This window comes from Rhipicephalus sanguineus, chromosome 2 (assembly GCF_013339695.2).
Source record: "Rhipicephalus sanguineus isolate Rsan-2018 chromosome 2, BIME_Rsan_1.4, whole genome shotgun sequence".
NCBI lineage: Eukaryota > Metazoa > Arthropoda > Arachnida > Ixodida > Ixodidae > Rhipicephalus > Rhipicephalus sanguineus.
In genome coordinates this window covers 12,182,976-12,201,517 of record NC_051177.1, presented here as the reverse complement: position 1 = coordinate 12,201,517, position 18,542 = coordinate 12,182,976, and the positions used below count along the sequence as shown (strand labels likewise).

The following is an 18,542-nucleotide window of genomic DNA, read 5'->3' as shown; positions in this document are numbered from 1 at the left end:
AGAATGCTTGCTAAAAAAACTGCCTTCCAATCGTCAGGCCGGAATAACAGCTAATTCTGACGGCCGAAACAAGTTTGCCGCTATACCGTATCCACAAAGCATATCCCACAACCTAAAAAAGGTGGGTGCTCGTGTAAACGTTGGCGTCGTGTTCACGGCCTCAAATAAGTTGGCTAAACTTTGCAAAAGCAGCAACCCAGTTGCTCAAGGAAGGCTTGGCTGCAGTAAGAACCACAAGGCACGTTGCGTGCCCTGCAAGGAAGGTGTTTTTTACCAGATCCCCTTATCGTGTGGTAAGCATTATGTAGGACAGACGGGGCGTTGTCTTAACGACAGGCTCAGGGAGCACTGCAACAATGTCAGGAAAGGCAGCGATGGCTGGTTAGCCACAAACTGCAGTGCGTGTGGTTGCGTTCCGCTTTGTGATAAATGTTTCATTGTCCGTAGGCACCTTGACGAAACACCTCGTTTAATCATCGAATCGGCAACTATTCATAGGCTTGGCGAAGTTTGTGTTAGCACCCCGTCACTATCGCTGACTAACAAAGAACTGGTGTTCCTCGACAGTGCTGTACCTGCGCATGCGTGATTTTTTCTCAAGTGTATAAATATGTGTGATCAGGATTCAAATAAATCATTTGTTGTAAGTTAGCGCCTGTGTATATGTTCTCCCTTCTTGTCCCGTCTTCATAATTCTGCGCTAAACACTTCAGATATGTCGTACCAAAAAGGCCAGAAGTCAGCCCTTGTTTAATGTCTCATACACCTGGAACCGTGCCAGCTGTGGCCTCTCCCCCTCACACTCCCTCGGCAATCATGTGATGGCAACGCTCCTTCGTCTGACGTCTCGTTGCAGCAGTCAAGTTAGTCGGATGGCTCCTAAGAGCCTGATGATGCTCCCAAGCGCCCCGGTGGCATAGTCAGTCGAATGGCCACAGGCTTTCGCCAAACATGCTTTGGAATTTACAAAGTGTCCTTCAACTTTCTCGCTCCAGTAATTTACCATAGGTCGGACACAGGGACAGAAACCTTAATCTGCGTAAGGCACAATTTGATGCTGGCAACTAGGGGTGTGCGAATATTTGAGTTTCGAATTCAAATAATACCTAATTGAATAATTCGATTCGACTATCGAATAGCTAGTATTCGAAGCTTCGAATAATGTGACAGGACGAATATCTAAAACGCGACAAAGGGAAATGGTGCAACTTGGTTAGGCTGTGGTGGATAGAACTAACGCTAACGTCGTTACAGTAGGCCTTTTGTTAAAAATTTCACTGATATCCTGGTTCAGAAGAGAGTGCATGTATATTTTAAAGGAGATTATGTCATTTCCACACGTAATAAAACACATGAGAAAATTGTCAAGCCCTTCACAACTTCACTTCTGAAATGAAGGCATGGACTTCTTGCATAGTTCGGTCGCGTATGCCGCAAGCGCCGTAAAACATCCCGACTTTGGCCTACGGAACCCTCTGTGATGCTTCACATGTGAAAATTCGTTTGTTCACGCTTCTGAAATGAAGGCATGGACTTCTTGCATAGTTCAGTCGCGTATGCCGCAAGCGCCGTAAAACATCCCGACTTTGGCCTACGGAACCCTCTGTGATGCTTCACATGTGAAAATTCGTTTGTTCACACTGCGAAGTCGCAATGCCGCACTGCACCATTCATTCAGACTCTCCCATCGTTCCGGCATGCAGTTAAAACGCTGCTGTGAACGGGCGCCAGAATATTTTTGGGCCCAGAACACCCACGGCGATGAAGTGCAACCTTACCGCTGTCAGATGAACCGTATTGCACGACCATAGGGGGAAAAAAACTAAGACACTAGCTACCGTAACCCCCCCCCCCCTTCTCTGTTAGCCGTTAGAAGGGCAGGAGTGGCGCTGCTGAATGGAATGGCGGCTCTTCTATCAACATGCCTTCGCGGCCATAAAATAAGCGCATATCATAAGTGTGACCAAGCCGTAGCGCCCTTTATATGTCCTTTTCCTTGCCATAACTGGCGGTACACGTTTCGTGTAACTATACTATTCGATATTTGAAATTTCTGACCACTATTCGGCGCTATTCAATTAGAGATGAAATTTCACTATTCGCACACCCCTACTGGCAACACAATGTGAAATAAAATGCGAACGCTTTTCTTCAGGTATCAGTCCAGTTGTGCCGCGTGGCTAGGATAAAACATCTAATGTTTCATGGTAGGCTTAAAACAGTACTTAGGGCCTAAGGCAAGAGTTCTGCAGTACCTGTCATACACAATGGCCCTTCTAACAACAAATAACTCATTCAGTGGTGGAGCTCTGGAAGCTTGGCCCTCCACATAATTCCGTGCAGTGCTATAGCAACGATACATGACACCTTTTTATTACCTTAAGCCTTTGAGGGTTTTTGCCGTACATGTACGGTGGCGGTTTTCTGCCCCGCAAGGTCATTGCTGTACGGGTACGGTTTCAACTCCCCGTTTAAAATTTCGTGCCGTAATGACGATGCATGCTCACTGTAAGGTGCTGCCACCTCCTAGGACTTAAAAGAAGCATTTGAAGTTGGATTGCGCTACCTTCTGGCGGAGGTAAACAGAACTGATTTCTAACTTGAGCACGTAGTGCGATCTGCAGCAATGCCCTTTCATGGTTTCCGTTTCGGCACAGGACCGAAATGGAGGCACGTGAAACGATTTTTAGCTTCCCTTGCAGGGGCAGCGGAAGTTGATGTCCCTCCGTCTTTATTGGTGCTGCTATAAGCTAGTTTATCACCGATGCTCACGGGGTATTCTCGCTCTCCTTGTTTACCGAGTTTCCTTCGAGTTCAGATGCAAGGCAAAGCGGCGATAGGGCCGATAGCACTGCCTGTTCTCTTGACACCGACCCCGATGACACCTCCAGACTCTGATTTTGCTCCATTTACCGAGACTGAATTGGAGGACAGCTTTTCTTCAGAAGAGGACAGCTCATCTTCACTTGACGAAAAGCATTCAACCAGTTCGTCCTACAACACCTGTGTGCCAACACAACACCAAGAGGAGAACAGACACGCGTTTTATGCATGCAGAGTGTGATAAGGGGCCATGCGTAGACCTGTGTTTATAATATCTGGGGTTTAACGTCCCAAAACCACGCTATGATTATGAGGGACACCACAGTGGAGGGCTCCGGAAATTTCAACCACCTGGGGTTCTTTAACGTGCACCTAAATTTAAAGGGGTACTGACACCTTTTTTTGAAGGCGCGTTTACTCTGCCATACAAATCTCCTGTATGCATTGACGGCTTGGAGCAAGTGTGAAGATCAGCAAATGCTGATAAGATATTTTAATTTGATATTAAAGTCAATTTTTCCATGGCGCACCTACTGACATCGACACTAGCTTGACGTCAGGCTACAGTACAAATTCTGGTGACTTCACGCAGCAGTCTGGCTAGTTGTGATGACGTTAGGTACCAAAACTTCCAAGATGGCCGCTTCTGCATCATCAAAACTTCCAAAATGGCCGCTTGTGTGTCATCAACAGAGCCATGGTGCGGAGCGGCCGTGGAAACGTCACTATATACAGTGAAACCTCGGTGATACGATCACAGCGCATACGAATTTCAGGGTGATACGAATTTTTCGTTGGTCCCGGCCAAGGCCCATTAGCCTGCAATGCAATGGAGTACGGTTGTTGTGAACGAATTTTCACCCAGTGATGTTTGATACGAACGTATGCTACCGAACAGGTACGAAGAGGTGCTGTCCGTGCTGTCCCGGAAGGTGCGCCAAGCATGTGCGAGCGCGGGAACGCAAGCGTGGGCTTGCGCGCCGCACCGCCAAATCGTCAGAATCACGGTGTGAGAAAAACACTTTTCTTACGGTCAGAATAAACCTTCAGAGACGCGTCACGGCCTCCGAGATTGTGTGCGCGAATCTTTGAAACTCTTAAGTGCCTCCGTGTGCCTTCGCGTTTAGATTACAGAGGATATTAGCGCCATGCTTCTTTTTCTAACGCGTCGACGCGGGCTCCTGTCGTTGTACTGTGTTTACACGTACATGCCTCGTGCATCAGACATCCTATGAAAGGTGGACGAGGCCCGAAAGAAGACCAGGACGGTCTTTGCGAAGGAGTCACACCTCACAATGTCAACATGCGCGACCGTTGATGTCGCACTTGTGCGGGCATGGCCGTAAATATCCCCAAAACATCACCAACACTTCCGCGATAACAAAATCATAACACAAGACCGTGGTTCTGTAATTTTGTGGCCTTGATCCATCGCGTCAAAGCGCTTCTTTCGTTACTTTTGCTGCAGTACTCCGATGTCATGCAAAAAAAAACATACTAAAATTTTAAAGGGGCTACTGCTGTCGCGGGTCACAACACACCTGGTTCATTAAATAAATACGCGCGTACGGGCCATATATTTATGAGTGCTGGTATGATTGCCGACATCTAAAAACTTGACTGACAATCATTCAGGGTTCTTGCGGGCGTTGCTGCGGCCCTGAAAAACAATAAATGAAAATGTACGCCAGTTTTCTTTTGTCGCATGCTAATTTTCCATGCTCTCTGCTGATACGAATTTCGGATGATACGAATATTTTTGGTGGTCCCGTGAGATTCGTATCATCGAGGTTTCACTGTATTGTGCGAGCACGTGAGGAGAAGCTCATACCGTGTTGTGACGTCAGGGTACAGTAGGAACCGAAACTAGCTTTTAAAAGCATACTGTAATTACTTTTTCATGGCGCTTTCATGCTTAGCACTACCTTTTCTAGGCTCTTGAGGGCTTGACCTTTCATTTGACGCAAAAAAACGACAACTGAAGATATTCGTGTCAGTACCCCTTTAAGTATACAAGCCTCAAACATTTTCGCCTCCATTGAAAATGAAGCCCCCACGGCCAGGATTCGATCCCGCAACCTTCGGGTCAGCAGTCAAGCACCATAACCACTAGACCACCGTGGCGGGGGTAGGCCCGTCTTTCAAGCAATACCGCACACAGAAATACTATTGAACATATACAGTTCTGAGTGACACTGACATCAAAATACTGTTCCTCATTCTTTTTTTAGAATTTCTTCCTGACTTTACACATTTTGTACATTCAAAATTGACAATAAAGTAATTTGACCATCTAGGAAAGTTTTTTTCCAAAAAGAATTCGACGCTCATAGGGTTCGCCAATAGATGTCAATTTTTTTTCTCATGTATGCTATAACAATACAGATGAAAGAGGGAATAATCCGAAACCCAAGAAAACTTAGCTTTATTTTTAGGAGAAAATTGCCTACATACATGGTCTATCCCAAAAGTTCCCAGAATTTTTTTGGTTGCCGGCAACGCCGCTTGGCGGAGCGGCGCTTTGTGCGGAGAAGAGGAGGATATAAGTTTCAAAACGAGTGTGGTTTCGGTTGCTTGCGGGTGCTTTGCGCAGAGGTATCTACTAAAAAATGGACCAGTTTTTGGAGCAGCGTTATGCAATCATGTTTTGTGGGAAACCCCGTTAAAACGGGGCGCAGATGCTCGAAATGTTTCAGAAAGCATAAAGTGACAGCGCAATGAAGCAAAGCCAAACTTTCATGTGCCACAAAAGGTTCCGGAAAGGTCAGGAGTCTGTCAACGACGATGACCTACTCAAGACGCCCATCAAAATCACAAACGGACGACTCGGTGCCCAAAATGCATCAAGTTTTGGACAAGGACAGGCGATTAAGTGTTCGAGTGATCGCAGAAGAATGCCCAAAACTTTCGTTCATCATGTTTTGATGGAGGATATTTAAATGAGGAAAGTCTGCGTGAAAATCATGCCCTGACGAGCAAGATGACGGACCCACACTGCGCTCATTGTCTCTATGTAGCTGGCCAAAATGGGTGTGGCAATGCTGCCCCAGCCGTTGCCAATGATCAAAAGAACCTTGAAAGGAACTCGGCATGAGACGATGGAGACGGTAAAAGCATCTGTGACAACCTCGGCGAAGGGGGTTCCAGCTGACGGCTTCCAGGGCGCCTTCAATGATTGGGTAAAGCATTGGCAACTGTACGTCAAAGCAGAGGGAGAGTACTTTAAAGATTTCTGAAGAGATTGTAAACTAACACTGAATAAATCATTTATAACAAAAAAAATTTCGGGAACTTTTGGGACAGACCATGTACATGCATGCTGGGAACACATAACACGAGCTCTATCAACGTGGGAACTTTTCTTGCTGGCTCTGTTTCAATGCGTTGATCACTGACATCATAATCAATGCCTTCATCAGCATTACCATCATCGTTCCTTTTACCCCTGATGAATTTGTTTGACACTTTCGTCGGCTCTGATTCAATACATTTGTTGCACTGTGAGTAACTTTGGTTGGTCACAGTTAAACAAAAATTTCATAAAAACAAGAACACGGATATATCGAACTCGAAGGGGATCGCGAATTACTTCAATATATGAAAAATTCTATATAAAAAAAATACAGGTCCCGAGACCTTACCAGTGGCGGACGATCACCTACAATCGGCGCATTCAAGAATGACAACTAATTCCGCACACATGATGCAACACAATGTTTTATTTGCGTGAAAAAAAATCTCTTATCTTGGCCTGCTTCTTTGTCTTCGAAATGAAGTTGAAGACGCTGGCCTCGATTTTATCGAGGCTGTCCAGGTGAGACAGCCCAGTTTCCTCCATGTCGCCGCAACAACGGCGAATCGAGCCGAACGCTTCCCGCCACTTCAGCGGCGGAGTACGCACGTGTAGCTGCCGTCTCGTCCGGACGATCATCGTCGCCACTTGAGATGTCGGCCTGGGCATCCTGGGTCCCTGCGACCGCAGCTACAATGTCCTCGTCAGCGATGCTCGCAACAGCCTGAACAATGCAGTCCACTTCCACGAAATTGTCCGCAGACACTTCGGGTGGAACGGCAGCCGGGTAGAGGGACGACAACTTGTGAAACGCGTCGTTTATGCACTCGTCATCAGAGTCTTCACCGATTTCCGCAAGTTTCGCCGTCACGAAGCCGGCCTTCCGGAAGCAGTTGGCCACAGTGTCCGTCTTCACATCTCGCCAGGCACCCGTCATCATTTGAATGGCACCAAGCAGGTCAACCTTCAGCTCGGTGCCCATGCGGAGGTTGACCAGCAACCTATCAAGGAGTCGCCTCCTGTAGCCCACCTTGAAGGGCTAGATGATGCCCTGGTCGAGCGGTTGCAGCTTCGCTGTCCTGTTGGCTGGCAGAAACTTCAGCTCGATGTTTTTGAGCTCGCAGGTGGCGTGGTGGGCCAATCAGTTGTCCACAAGAAGGCAAGCGAGACTCCCCGACTTACCCAGCTCGATGTCCCACGCTTGCAGCCATTCTGTGAATAGCTGACGCGTCATCCACACCTTGTTCGATGCGTAGCGAACAGGGAGCTGCTTAGAGTTCTTGAAACAGCGCGGTGCCCTTGCTTTCCCCATCACAAAGGGCTGGAGCTTCCGAGACCCATCCATGTTGGCTGCCAGCAGAACACTCACGCGGACTTTATTCATTTTGCCGCCGTGACAAGTGCTACCCCGGATGACGAGAGTCTTGCTAGACAGCATTTGCCAAGATAGACCGGTCTCGTCGGCGTTGAAGATTTCCTCAGGTGAAAACTTCGCGGAGATTTTCGGCCACTCCTTTGTCATCCACTGCTGGATGTCCTGGCCGCTTCCGGCTTCGTTTTTGCCAAAAATGGTGTTGCCACCGATGTTGTAGCGTTTTTTAAATCGATGAAGCCACCCAGTGTTGTCGGCGAAATTGTCTTCCCCGAGTGCAGCGGCAAACCATTTGGCCTTAGCCAACAGCATTGGGCCATCAACAGGAATGTTCTTTGCGCGCACTTCTAGGAAACAGGCATAGAGTGCCTGTTCTACTTTCCCGTGGGCAGGAGCGCGCACACGACAGGCTCCTGACATTTGCTGCTCTGCCGCCTTTGCCTTGATATCTGCCTTGTTCTTCAACAAGGTGCTCAGCGTGCTCCGTGGTATCCCAATGTCGTCCGCCACTGCCGAAGTTTTTTCGCCCGCCTCAACACGCTGTATGGCTTTCAACTTCGTCGCAAAGTCAAGGTTCTTGCACTTATTGACGCTGGCCATCGCTACACGAGAAGTCGAAAATTCAAGCAGTCCGCAGCGCTTTTGCACAGCACGCAAGCAAAAGAGGAATACGGTGGTATGCAACAACTCACGGAAGTGGACTCCGCCAACCAAGCGCTCGCGATCAGTTGCGATGGCGGCGATGGCTACCCGGGCTACCTGCGAGGGCAGCAGCGATGTACGAAAGGCGTGAGCTGTGGTTGGCTGATCAAAACTCACAAAACAGCAAAAAAAAAGGCGAAAGGAGGAAGCCGTTGGCTCCTTCGTTCCTGTTCTTCGAGCCAACGGTGTGGGAGAGCACGCGCGCCCATTTCCTTTCCTTAACGCTGGCGCGATCGCGAACTGACGGTGGGAGCCAAGGAGCTACTAGGAGAGGAGCACCGTCGCCCCTTTCCAGGCAACCACTCTTTCCCGCCGCTCCTCGCGCCATTCCTCACATCCCGGCTCACGGGAAAGGGAACTCACCCTGCGAGGGAAACAATCCTCGCGGTGGGGAGGGACACGGGAGGTGAAAAAAACTGCCGACCAGGAAGAGAGACGGTCTCTCTTGCTCTGCTGACCTGCGAGGTACCACCTCACCGCCCCAAGGTCCGCGAGCCGAACATCGACCGAAGGTGTAAGCGTTACCCTTTGTTTTCTACTAGAGCGGACTATCCCTCTACGCGACATTTACACGTTATTGCTAGCGCAGCAATAAAGTGTTGTTTGTTATTCTAGCCTGTTGCCTTATTCGCCCGAACCCGTCGTAGCTGCAATGACTCGCGCTACGGGAAGGGGATGTTGACACGTGCACGGTACGACTATTTGCGGCTGGGACCGGAACTAGGCTTCTGCACCAGCTGTGCATAGAGCGGACCCCTTCATCTGGCGCCCAACGTCAACGAATTTGGCAACGCGGCTAGTTTCGTGGACGCGAGCGACTACCGACGCTCCGTCAACGTAGGACAACGGGCATATCTGAATTCCAGGATTTGTTCATGTTGTCTGATGTCGCATCGCAGAATGTCGATCCTATGGCTGACGCGGGGACAGTGTTTGGACTTTCCGACAGCGTAAATTTTGGTTGTTTCACGCGGGACAACCAAGGTATTGCAGCGACCGCGTTAGGAGGGATTAGGCCTACGACGGAGAGCGCCACGCCGGGCGTCCCGTCACCTCGCGAAGCGGACTGCGAGATGCCGCCACATGTTGCTTCGGCACAAGCCGCAGATGTGGTCGCGTCTTCGGGCAATAGTGTGCCCTCGAGCGAGGTACTCTTGCAAAATGCGCTGTCAGTTATGCAGATCTTAGCCAACACATTGCAAAACACAGCACAGCCTCCTTCGCAAAGTGCGGGACCACGTGTCAAGGTAGACATGCCTACCTACAGTGGCTACCACGACTGCAGGAGCGCAAATGAGTATCTCGTCCGATTGCTCTACTATCAGCAGGCAATGGGGCTTCACGACGCCGAACTTCTCGCGCGTGTGGTCCCGGTGTCGCTGACAGAGCAAGCGGCCCGATGGTTCCGGCTGACCGGACATCGCGCCCGCATGGTAGAAGAGTTCCGCGAGAGCTTCCGCGACGAATTCCTTCCGGCGAATTATGAGTGGCGTCTGAGGAGGGAGTTGGAGCTACGCAACCAGCATCCGGACGAATCCTTGCTGGAGTACGTACGGGCGATGGACGAACTTTATCGCCTCGCTAACCCTCTTGCCATCAACGCGGAAAAAGTCGAGTGCGAGCACACTCCAGCGCGACCCCGCTCACGGACTACGCAACATCGTTCGACTCGGCGCGCACCAACTTTCGCCGTGAGTTGATGCGAGTTGATCGCCGCTGAACACGCCCCACCTCCCCTTCCTGCAACTGGCTTCTCCCGCCGCGATCGCGTGCTCCTCCTCACCCTGAGGACCGGTTCGGCGTGGCCCGCGGAACATAAACATCGTCTCTGCGGCGCGGCTGCACCAAACTGCATCGATTGCGGCGCGGTAGAAACAGTTGCACATCTCCTCTGTGAGTGCCCCGCCCTTGTCGACGCACGGAAGCGGCTCAAAACTGAGTACCACCACCACGGCCTGCCCTGTGTAACGCTACAGGACTTCCTGTTGCCCACCGGCTACGAGGATCGCCGCTGTGGCGCTCTTGTGGCCCTGATCTCCTTCCTTCAATGCGCGAACCTGATCGAGCGGCTTTTCTAAGCCGCTCGTTCAGGTTCGCGTGTTGCAGTTTGATCGTGTTGCGGAAGCGGGAGGGAGGCGTCTCGTTTGCCATTCTAAGCCGCTCAACACGGTAGACCGGGCGCTTCTCTCCCGCCTCCGTTCCAATAACTACCTCAACCCCTTCTCTCTTTCTACCGCCTTCATCCCCCCCCCCCTGCCCACGAGTGTTATGGTTGAGGTGTCCTATACAGAGACGGTTATCAAGCACTCTTCCCCCATTTTCCCTCCTTTTCCTCTCTCATACCCCTATACCAAGAATAATAAAGAATCACATCTCTTACACAACAAGCACACCCGACTTTTGCGGCTCACTTCAGGGGATGCAAGTTCGCAGACGTAGAAGAGCTCGCCGCCGCGGCGAAGCGCATACAAGGGGACATCCTCGCGGCGCGAGCATATCGCCCGCCTCCACCCGCAGCGCAGTCACTCGAGCCTCGCTGCGCGTGGTGGCGCGGTCGGTTCAGAGGCGTTTAGGGGTAATGCGGCAGCATCGTTCGCTGATGAGCACGTACCGCGCGGCTGGGAACTGTCAGACCGCGCTTTGGAACCCTACGCTTACGCGCTTTGTGCGGCCCCTGCTGCGCCTGCACGTGACATTCCGGAACAGGAGCACGTGGTAGAGACCAGCCCAGACGAGCGGCGCAACACGGAGAGAGGCCCGCCGGATCGCGGCGACGAGCGCCCGGGCCGGCGTGGTTTCCGCGGTCCTTGCTACCAGTGTGGCGCACCGGGACACATCGCCCGCGAATGCGGCCGCAAGCCGGGTCAGGAGGGAACACGCGGTTCGGGAAACGGACGCCGCCGCCGGTGAACCACGTCGGGCACCACGCGGCGATCAGTAGTCCTACCGATGCGTTCGGATCACTAGCACCTACAGTCTGTCACGCAGGTGATGCCGTAGACTCGCCCGCACCGTTAATCGAGTTAATGATAGCTCGAAAGAAGTTTGTAGCACTTTTGGATACTGGTGCAAGCGCTTCATTATTTGGGGATGAGGTGTTGCACCATCTCTGCGAGAACAATATCAGCTTGAGACAAAGCAACACCACGCTCCGCCTTGCTTCGGGCACAGCGCAATCGAGCGGTGCGGCTGGACTTGTGATCCGCTGGGAAAGGCGCGTGAGGCGACAACGCTTTGTCCATCTTCCCGGTTTGTCAATGCCTCTAATCCTGGGTCAAGACTTTCTCGCCAAGTCAGGTATTGGCCATTGACATTGCAAGAGGGGGTTACCGAGAGGTGACGGAGACGCGCTAAAGCTTTTCTCGAAAGCACCCGCATTGACAACGGCATGCCAATCGCAGGGAGCAGCGCGAGTGAGAGAGGAGGAAAGCGCGCGGAGTAAGCGAGTAACCCCACCAGAACAATGTGCCGCGGTACAGGGAAGGTCAGTGCACCCGCTCTTGGCAGAGGCACACAGCATGCCAGAAAGGAAAAGGCTGCAGCTGTCGTCGCTGTTGTACGAGTACGACGCGATTTTCACTGACCGCCCGGGCCGCACTACGCTGGTCAAGCACACAATTGACACGTGTGACGCACGACCTTGGAAATGCAATCCCCGACCGATTAGCTTGGCCAAGCGGAGAGCACTTGATGCCGCCTTGGACGAACTCATCGACACAGGCGTGGTCAAAAGGTCAAACAGCCCATGGGGTTTCCCGGTTGTTCTAGTTCCAAAGAAGGATGATACATATCACCTTTGTGTAGACTACCGCAGGCTGAATGAGGTTACAAAGAAGGACGCATATCCTCTTCCATCCATTTCATCATTAGTATCCAACCTAGGCGGGCGAAGTACTTTACGACGCTCGATGCTAGTCGTGGATATTTTCAGGTCGAAATGGACGAGTGGGACAGAGAGAAGTCAGCTTTCACATGCCACAGGGGTCTTTTTCAATTCAGGAGAATGTCTTTTGGCTTGGTGGGGGCTCCCGCTACTTATCAGAGGCTAATGGACCAAGTTCTGGGAGATGCAAAGTGGCAGCACGCCCTCGCATATCTAGACGACATAGTGGTCTACTCGAAAACGTTCGATGAGCACTTGCGCCAGTTAAGAGACGTTCTAGAAAGGCTGAGGTCTGCGGGCATCACTCTGAACCCGAACAAAGCTCAGATAGCGGCGACCCGAATAACATTGTTGGGATTCACGCTTGACGAGGGTCGCATTTTGCCGAATAAGGGTAAGCGTGAAGCGATAGTCAGTTATCCGTCGCCGAAAGACATCGGCGAGCTGAGGCGCTTTCTGGGGATGGCGAACTTCTATCGCCAATTCATTCCAGACTGCGCGGCAATGCAGGCGCCTTTGACAAAACTCTTGCGGAACGGCGAGCGTTGGGCTTGGGGTCAAGAGCAGGAGGCCGCACTGCGTCGCCTCACTAAGTTGCTGGCTAACACGGCTGAACTGCAGCTACCCGATTTGAAAAGGGAGATTGTGATTCAAACGTCAGACGCAAGCGACCTGGGCTTAGGAGCAATTTTGCTTCAGGAGCATGGAGGTGCCCTCCGACCGATTGCGTTCGCGAGCCGTTCGTTGACGCCGGCGGAGAGGAACTACTCGGTAACGGAGAAAGAGCGTCTCGCGATAGCTTTCGCTCTCCGTAAGTTTGACTATTACATCGACGGAGTGGCGTCTGTTATTGAGACGGACCACATGGCGCTCACGTGGTTAAGGCGCTTGAACGAACCAAGTGGCCGCCTGGCTCGTTGGGCATTGCTTCTGCAGCGTTACGACTTCACCGTACGCTACCGCGCGCTCCAGTCCGTCACGAGACTGACCCGGAACGGACTGAGAGCGAGACACTCGAAGTGGCGCTAACGGAAACAGTAAAACAAACGTCAGTTCAAGGCAAAAGCGTGAACCACGTAGAGGCTGTCGTTAGCGCGGGGATTGTTTTCAGCAGAAGGGAGCTGTTAGAAGCTCAGCAGAAAGATCCGTTTTGTCGAAAGGTGTCCGACGGGCTCCGGCAGCCGGGTGGCGAGGCCACCGCGCACACGGGGGCAGCTGGTATTGCTGTCGGTGCGGAGCGCTCGGCAACAGCTGGTAATGCTGTGAGCGCGCTGGATTCTTATCTGCCGGATTCTGACGGCGTCCTGCTGAGGTACATCCCATCCAACGTTGACACAAGTGAGTCATTCAAGGTCGTGATACCGCGCAAGTTGAGAGGAACACTGCTTCGCTACTTTCATGACTCGTGCATTGCTGGGCATGCGAGCGGCCCTAAGACTTATGCTAAGTTGTGTCGCCTCGCTACCTGGCCAGGCATGAAGCGGGATGTGATTCGTTACGGCCATTCATGCCACGTGTGCCAAAGCGTCAAGCCCCGAGGCGTACGACCGCCCGGCCTCATGCAGCCGATCAACAGCCAGACTCCCTGGCAAATCGCGGCATGTGACGTAATGGGACCATACCCCACAACTCCTAGCAGAAAAAAATTCTTGCTGGTGGTCACGGATCACTTCACTAAGTGGGTAGAACTTTTCCCCCTTAGAAAGCTGACGGCTCGAGTGATCTTGGATAAGTTGATGGAGGTTTTCACCAGGTTTGGTTTCTCTGAGCAGTTGATAACAGACAACGCGTCTTATTTTACTGCGAAAGTGTTTGTTGACACGTGCGCCGCGCTTGGCATTAAGCACAAGAAAACAACCACCTACCATGCTCAGTTGAACCCCACGGAACGAGTCAATCGCAACATCAAGCACATCCTTGTCGCGTTCTCTGAAAGGCACAAGGACTGGGATGCCTACCTTCCAGAGATCGGGTTTGCGTTGCGATCGACTGTGAACTGCTCGATGGGTATACGCCTTCTTTTCTAAACCTGGGGAGAGAACTGCCGAATCCGATGGAGACGGTACTCACGGATCGCAGTGGAGTGCCAGTGGCGTCATCAGCACGAGCTGAATACGCAGCGCAGTTGCGCGAGAAGCTAGCGGAAGTTTTACGTAAAGCACGCAGTAATCTCGGCACTGCTGGGGCACAACAGAAGGCGCAGTACGACCGCTCGCATCAGAACGTACACTACGAAGTGGGCGATCTGGTGCTGCGACGCCATCATGTTCTTAACGACACTAGCAAACAGTTTGCAGCCTCGCTGGCACCGAAATGGTCCGGGCCATACCGAGTGTGAGAGAAGGTTTCCTCGCTTGTTTATCGGCTCGCGAACATGAAAGGCAAACCGAGCGGCGGACCAGTGCACGTATGCGACTTGAAACGCTACGTGTCACGGGAGGAGCATGGGGACGACTATCAGACCCCCTCCGAGCCGCAGGCGGCGATTGAGAACGCTCGAAACCAAGTGAACAGCCCCGAGCTGCGGTACTTCTTGCGAAACAGGCGGAGACAACTCTGCATGTTGGATGAGCAAAAGGGAAATAGGTGCTGCCGGGACGGCTCGGAGAGGAGACCACCTCCTCACGGCGAGCACACACCCACATTCCGTCGTCGTTGTCGCAGCCCCACCACCACCGGCAAACATCGCCATGGACGCCTGACTGGAGGTCGACTGGTACATCCCACCGCCACTTCCACGCTACCCCATCGCCCCACCGCACGGCCTCCGCACAAGAGGCCCGAAGACCAATGCCAACCCAACTGGGAGAGCCAGCTGCCTCGGGGCCGCAGCCACCGGGACGTGCCAGGGTTGTGTGGACACCCCGATGGACTATGCTCCCTCAAGGCCATGGCGCAGTACGCCGAAAAGCCCGAGCCCCGCCAGACCGGAGGAGCCCAAACCATGCTGGAGAGGCCGCCTGGAACGAAACACCTCGTTAACTCGCTCCTCTCAATCACCACCAACGACCAGAGAGGAGGGGCCCAAGGAGGCGCGGTCCGGACCACGGGGCTGCAGGAGCAGGCCAGACCTACCGCAGCAGTGATGGCGGAGGCGACGACTGGGGAAGTCATGACGCAAGTGGACACGGCAGCGAAGACCGCAACGAGGCCGGTGGTGGCTACTTCGGAGGCAGCGGCGACGCCAGTGGGGGCACCGGCGACACCCATGGCAGAGGCCCGACCGCAGGAGGGCACGGACCTGGACCGATCCATCCTAGCCTTTCTCGATGAGGAATAACAAAATATTACCTCATGGTGCAGTCTCTGTCGTCCGAGGGCTTTCTTAAGGGGAGGAGGATGTGGGAGAGCACGCGCGCCCATTTCCTTTCCTTAACGCTGGCGCGATCGCGAACTGACGGGAGGAGCCAAGGAGCTACTAGGAGAGGAGCACCGTCGCCCCTTTCCGGGCAACCCCTTCTTTCCCGCCGCTCCTCGTGCCATTCCTTGCATCCTGGCTCGCGGGAAAGGGAACTCGCCCTGCAAGGGAAACAACCCTCGCGGTGGGGAGAGACACGGGAGGTGAACAAAACTGCCAACCAGGCAGAGAGACGGTCTCTCTTGCTCTGCTGACCTGCGAGGTACCACCACAAGCCCCAAGATCCACGAGCCAAACATCGACCGAAGGTGTAAGCGTTACCCTTTGTTTTCTACTAGAGCGGACTATCCCTCTACGCGACATTTGCGCGTTATTGCTAGAGTAGCAATAAAGTGTTGTTTGTTGTTCTAGCCTGTTGCCTTATTCGCCCGAGCCCGTCGTAGCTGCGATGACTCTCGCTACGGGAAGGGGACGTTGACACGTGCACGGTACGACTATTTGCGGCTGGGTCCGGAGCTAGGCTTCTGCACCAGCCGTGCATAGAGCGGACCCCTTCAACGGTAACGCGGAGAAAGCATGAGAAAGAGAGAGAAAGAAAGAAAAGAAAGAAAGAAAAGAAAGAGAAAAGCCGTTCCGCAAGTTGGAGAATGTGCCGAACAGGAGCCCTCTCGCCCTCACGTTTTTCAAGCGTATCGGGTGTCGGCGGAGGCACGGTGCCACGAAGGTCGCGGGCCGTAGCGAGTGCTGAAGCGCGCCTTCCAGCTCGTGCGGTGTTCAATATATCCGATGGCGGGTAAAAATACTGTTCAATATAAACGTGCGAATTTCTAATACTTTTACAGAAGATTTTCAAGGGGATAATTTACGAGTTCGATATAGCCGAAAATTCGATATATTTGGGTTCGATATATCCATGTTCGACTGTAACCTCTTCGGAAACCAAATAATTAAAAAATTTCATCCAAAAAATGAAGGCATACACCTTGATGGGTGACTTGAGGAACATGCCATTGCCGCTGTTTGTTCACAGCAGCCGTCAGCTGGAGCTCATTTTTATGAAATGCTGAAGTAATGGCAACTTTTCAATTCGATTTTAAGGCAAGGCATTGGCCAGTTTAGCATATTTTGTCCACATATGTGGACACTACAATAGAAAGGTATAAGCACACTTGAGCAAATACAGAGACATAGATATATTCAGAATAATTCGCATCATCAATAACAAGGGAAAAAAGCAAAGCACTCACACTGCCCAAACCAGTTGAAAGGATGTAGTCGGTGTTTCCCAACCAGAGTACCCTGGAGTCCCGATTGTTCGCATGGCCAGGTGCCTGCTGGGGAATTAAGGAACGGCGTAGATCATCAGAGCAAGTCTGTACTAAGACACAGTTGCTACACAAACATATTAAGGTGCAGTCTTAACAGAACAATACATACCTATAGATACAACAGCAAAAACATTGCAAGAGCAAAACAAGAAATGTATATGCTATACCTTCAAAATAATCAACACACAGTTGTAACAGTAATAATTGCAGATACTAAAATACCGATACAATATGTACTGAAAGGACAAGAATAAATTATATGGTTCTACAAGGACTCTGCAAAGCACAGTTTATTTTCGATTGGGGTAACAAGTTTACTTAATGAGGATTTTTTATGGCAGGAGTTTCACACTCTAACTTGGAGTGGAACTGAATGTTTGAAGCAGTGTTAAAAGAGCAGTGAGTTAATGCACAAGAATGCTTATCACATGATGGTCTCATGTGAGCAAAGTCTGGAAATTTATATCATGATATAAAATACCCGGAATACCGTATTTACTCGAATCTAGGCCGCCCTCGATTGTAGGCCGGCCGCTGAAATTCGAAAGGCCAGAAAAAGAAATTTAAAATCATGGTACTCGAATCTAAGCCAACTCCCCCTTCACTTTTGCCCATCTTTCTTTCGAAAAAAACATTGGCTTAGATTCGAGTAAATATGGTATCAACTTTAGTCCTGCTAGTACGACTGCTTTTGTGGTGTTCGAACACCAGCAATATATTAAGATACAATAGCAAGCTTACCACTCTACATTTATGAATAATAATTAAGTAAGCCTTACTGGGTGATTCCACGAGAGATAGAACATGCCTGTCCGGTCGCAATTTTTGTTTTGCCTGCGTTTTTTATATGTTATCTGGGCACATTCAAAGTGCACAGAACTGAAAATTTTATTTTCAAGAAACGCTCCCAGCGCGCCAAAAAAATATTTGCAGGTGGCGGCGCGGGCCTCCTGTTTTTGCTGACTGCAATGTTTTCGGATTTCATGGCCGAATTTAGCGCGAACTATAAATGATGTCTCGAAAATTTTTTTTGCAGGTTTTAATACGCATTACTGTGAATTACATCCATGCTTTTTTTTATGCCGTCCTCAAAAAGAAGGAAATGTGAAAAAATGGCAACCACGGCCTAAATCAAAAAAGTGTCCCAAGTTTGAGGCGCCTTGGCGCCTTTGCTATTACAAACAGAAACTTGAAAACAATGTCAAATGTAGAAAAGAGCCTTTGCAACATTTATACGGGAGATCATTTTTCTACAGGCAGCGCAAAAAAAGAAAACAATAGTTAAAGAAGGAAGTTTTTTCAAAAAAGTACATATTCAAGAAATAAAATAACAAAAACTCCGGTCTCAATTTTGACGACAATTTTTTATTGAAGAGCGCTTATGTCAGTGAACACACGGTTTTAATATCATATGTCCTCATTTGCTTTGTTTACGAGATATAACTGGCCAAAATGACCCTTGCTGTGTGTGCTCACTTCAGTGCGACTGATGGTCGTTATCAGCTTGCATTGTGCGTAAATCTCAGTCTTAATTATTCTGCTGCAGCAAAACCTTGCTCTGGTGGCTTTTCGTCAAAGAAAATGTGTTCTCAGATTTTATTTGGTCCTAGCGTGTGCTAAAGTGGGCTGCTGTCGCCCTCTAAAGCGTGATTCCACGAGAGATCGAACATGCCTGTCCGGTCGATATTTTTGTTTTGCCTGGTGTTTTTATATGTTATGTGGGCACATTCAAAGTGCACGGAACCGAAAATTTTATTTCCAAGAAAGGCTCCCAGCGTACCAAA

General features: G+C 50.8%; 1 protein-coding gene across 1 annotated transcript in view; it reads right to left on the bottom strand.

Moving 5' to 3' along the window:
* The window catches only part of LOC119382415 (coronin-7), a 231,134-nt gene that overhangs the window by 178,581 nt on the left and 34,011 nt on the right, over positions 1–18,542 (bottom strand). Inside the window, exon 8 of the mRNA XM_037650110.2 lies at positions 16,678–16,764. Within this exon, the coding sequence (XP_037506038.1) occupies positions 16,678–16,764 (87 nt within the window). The remainder of the gene's footprint in view (positions 1–16,677; positions 16,765–18,542) is intronic.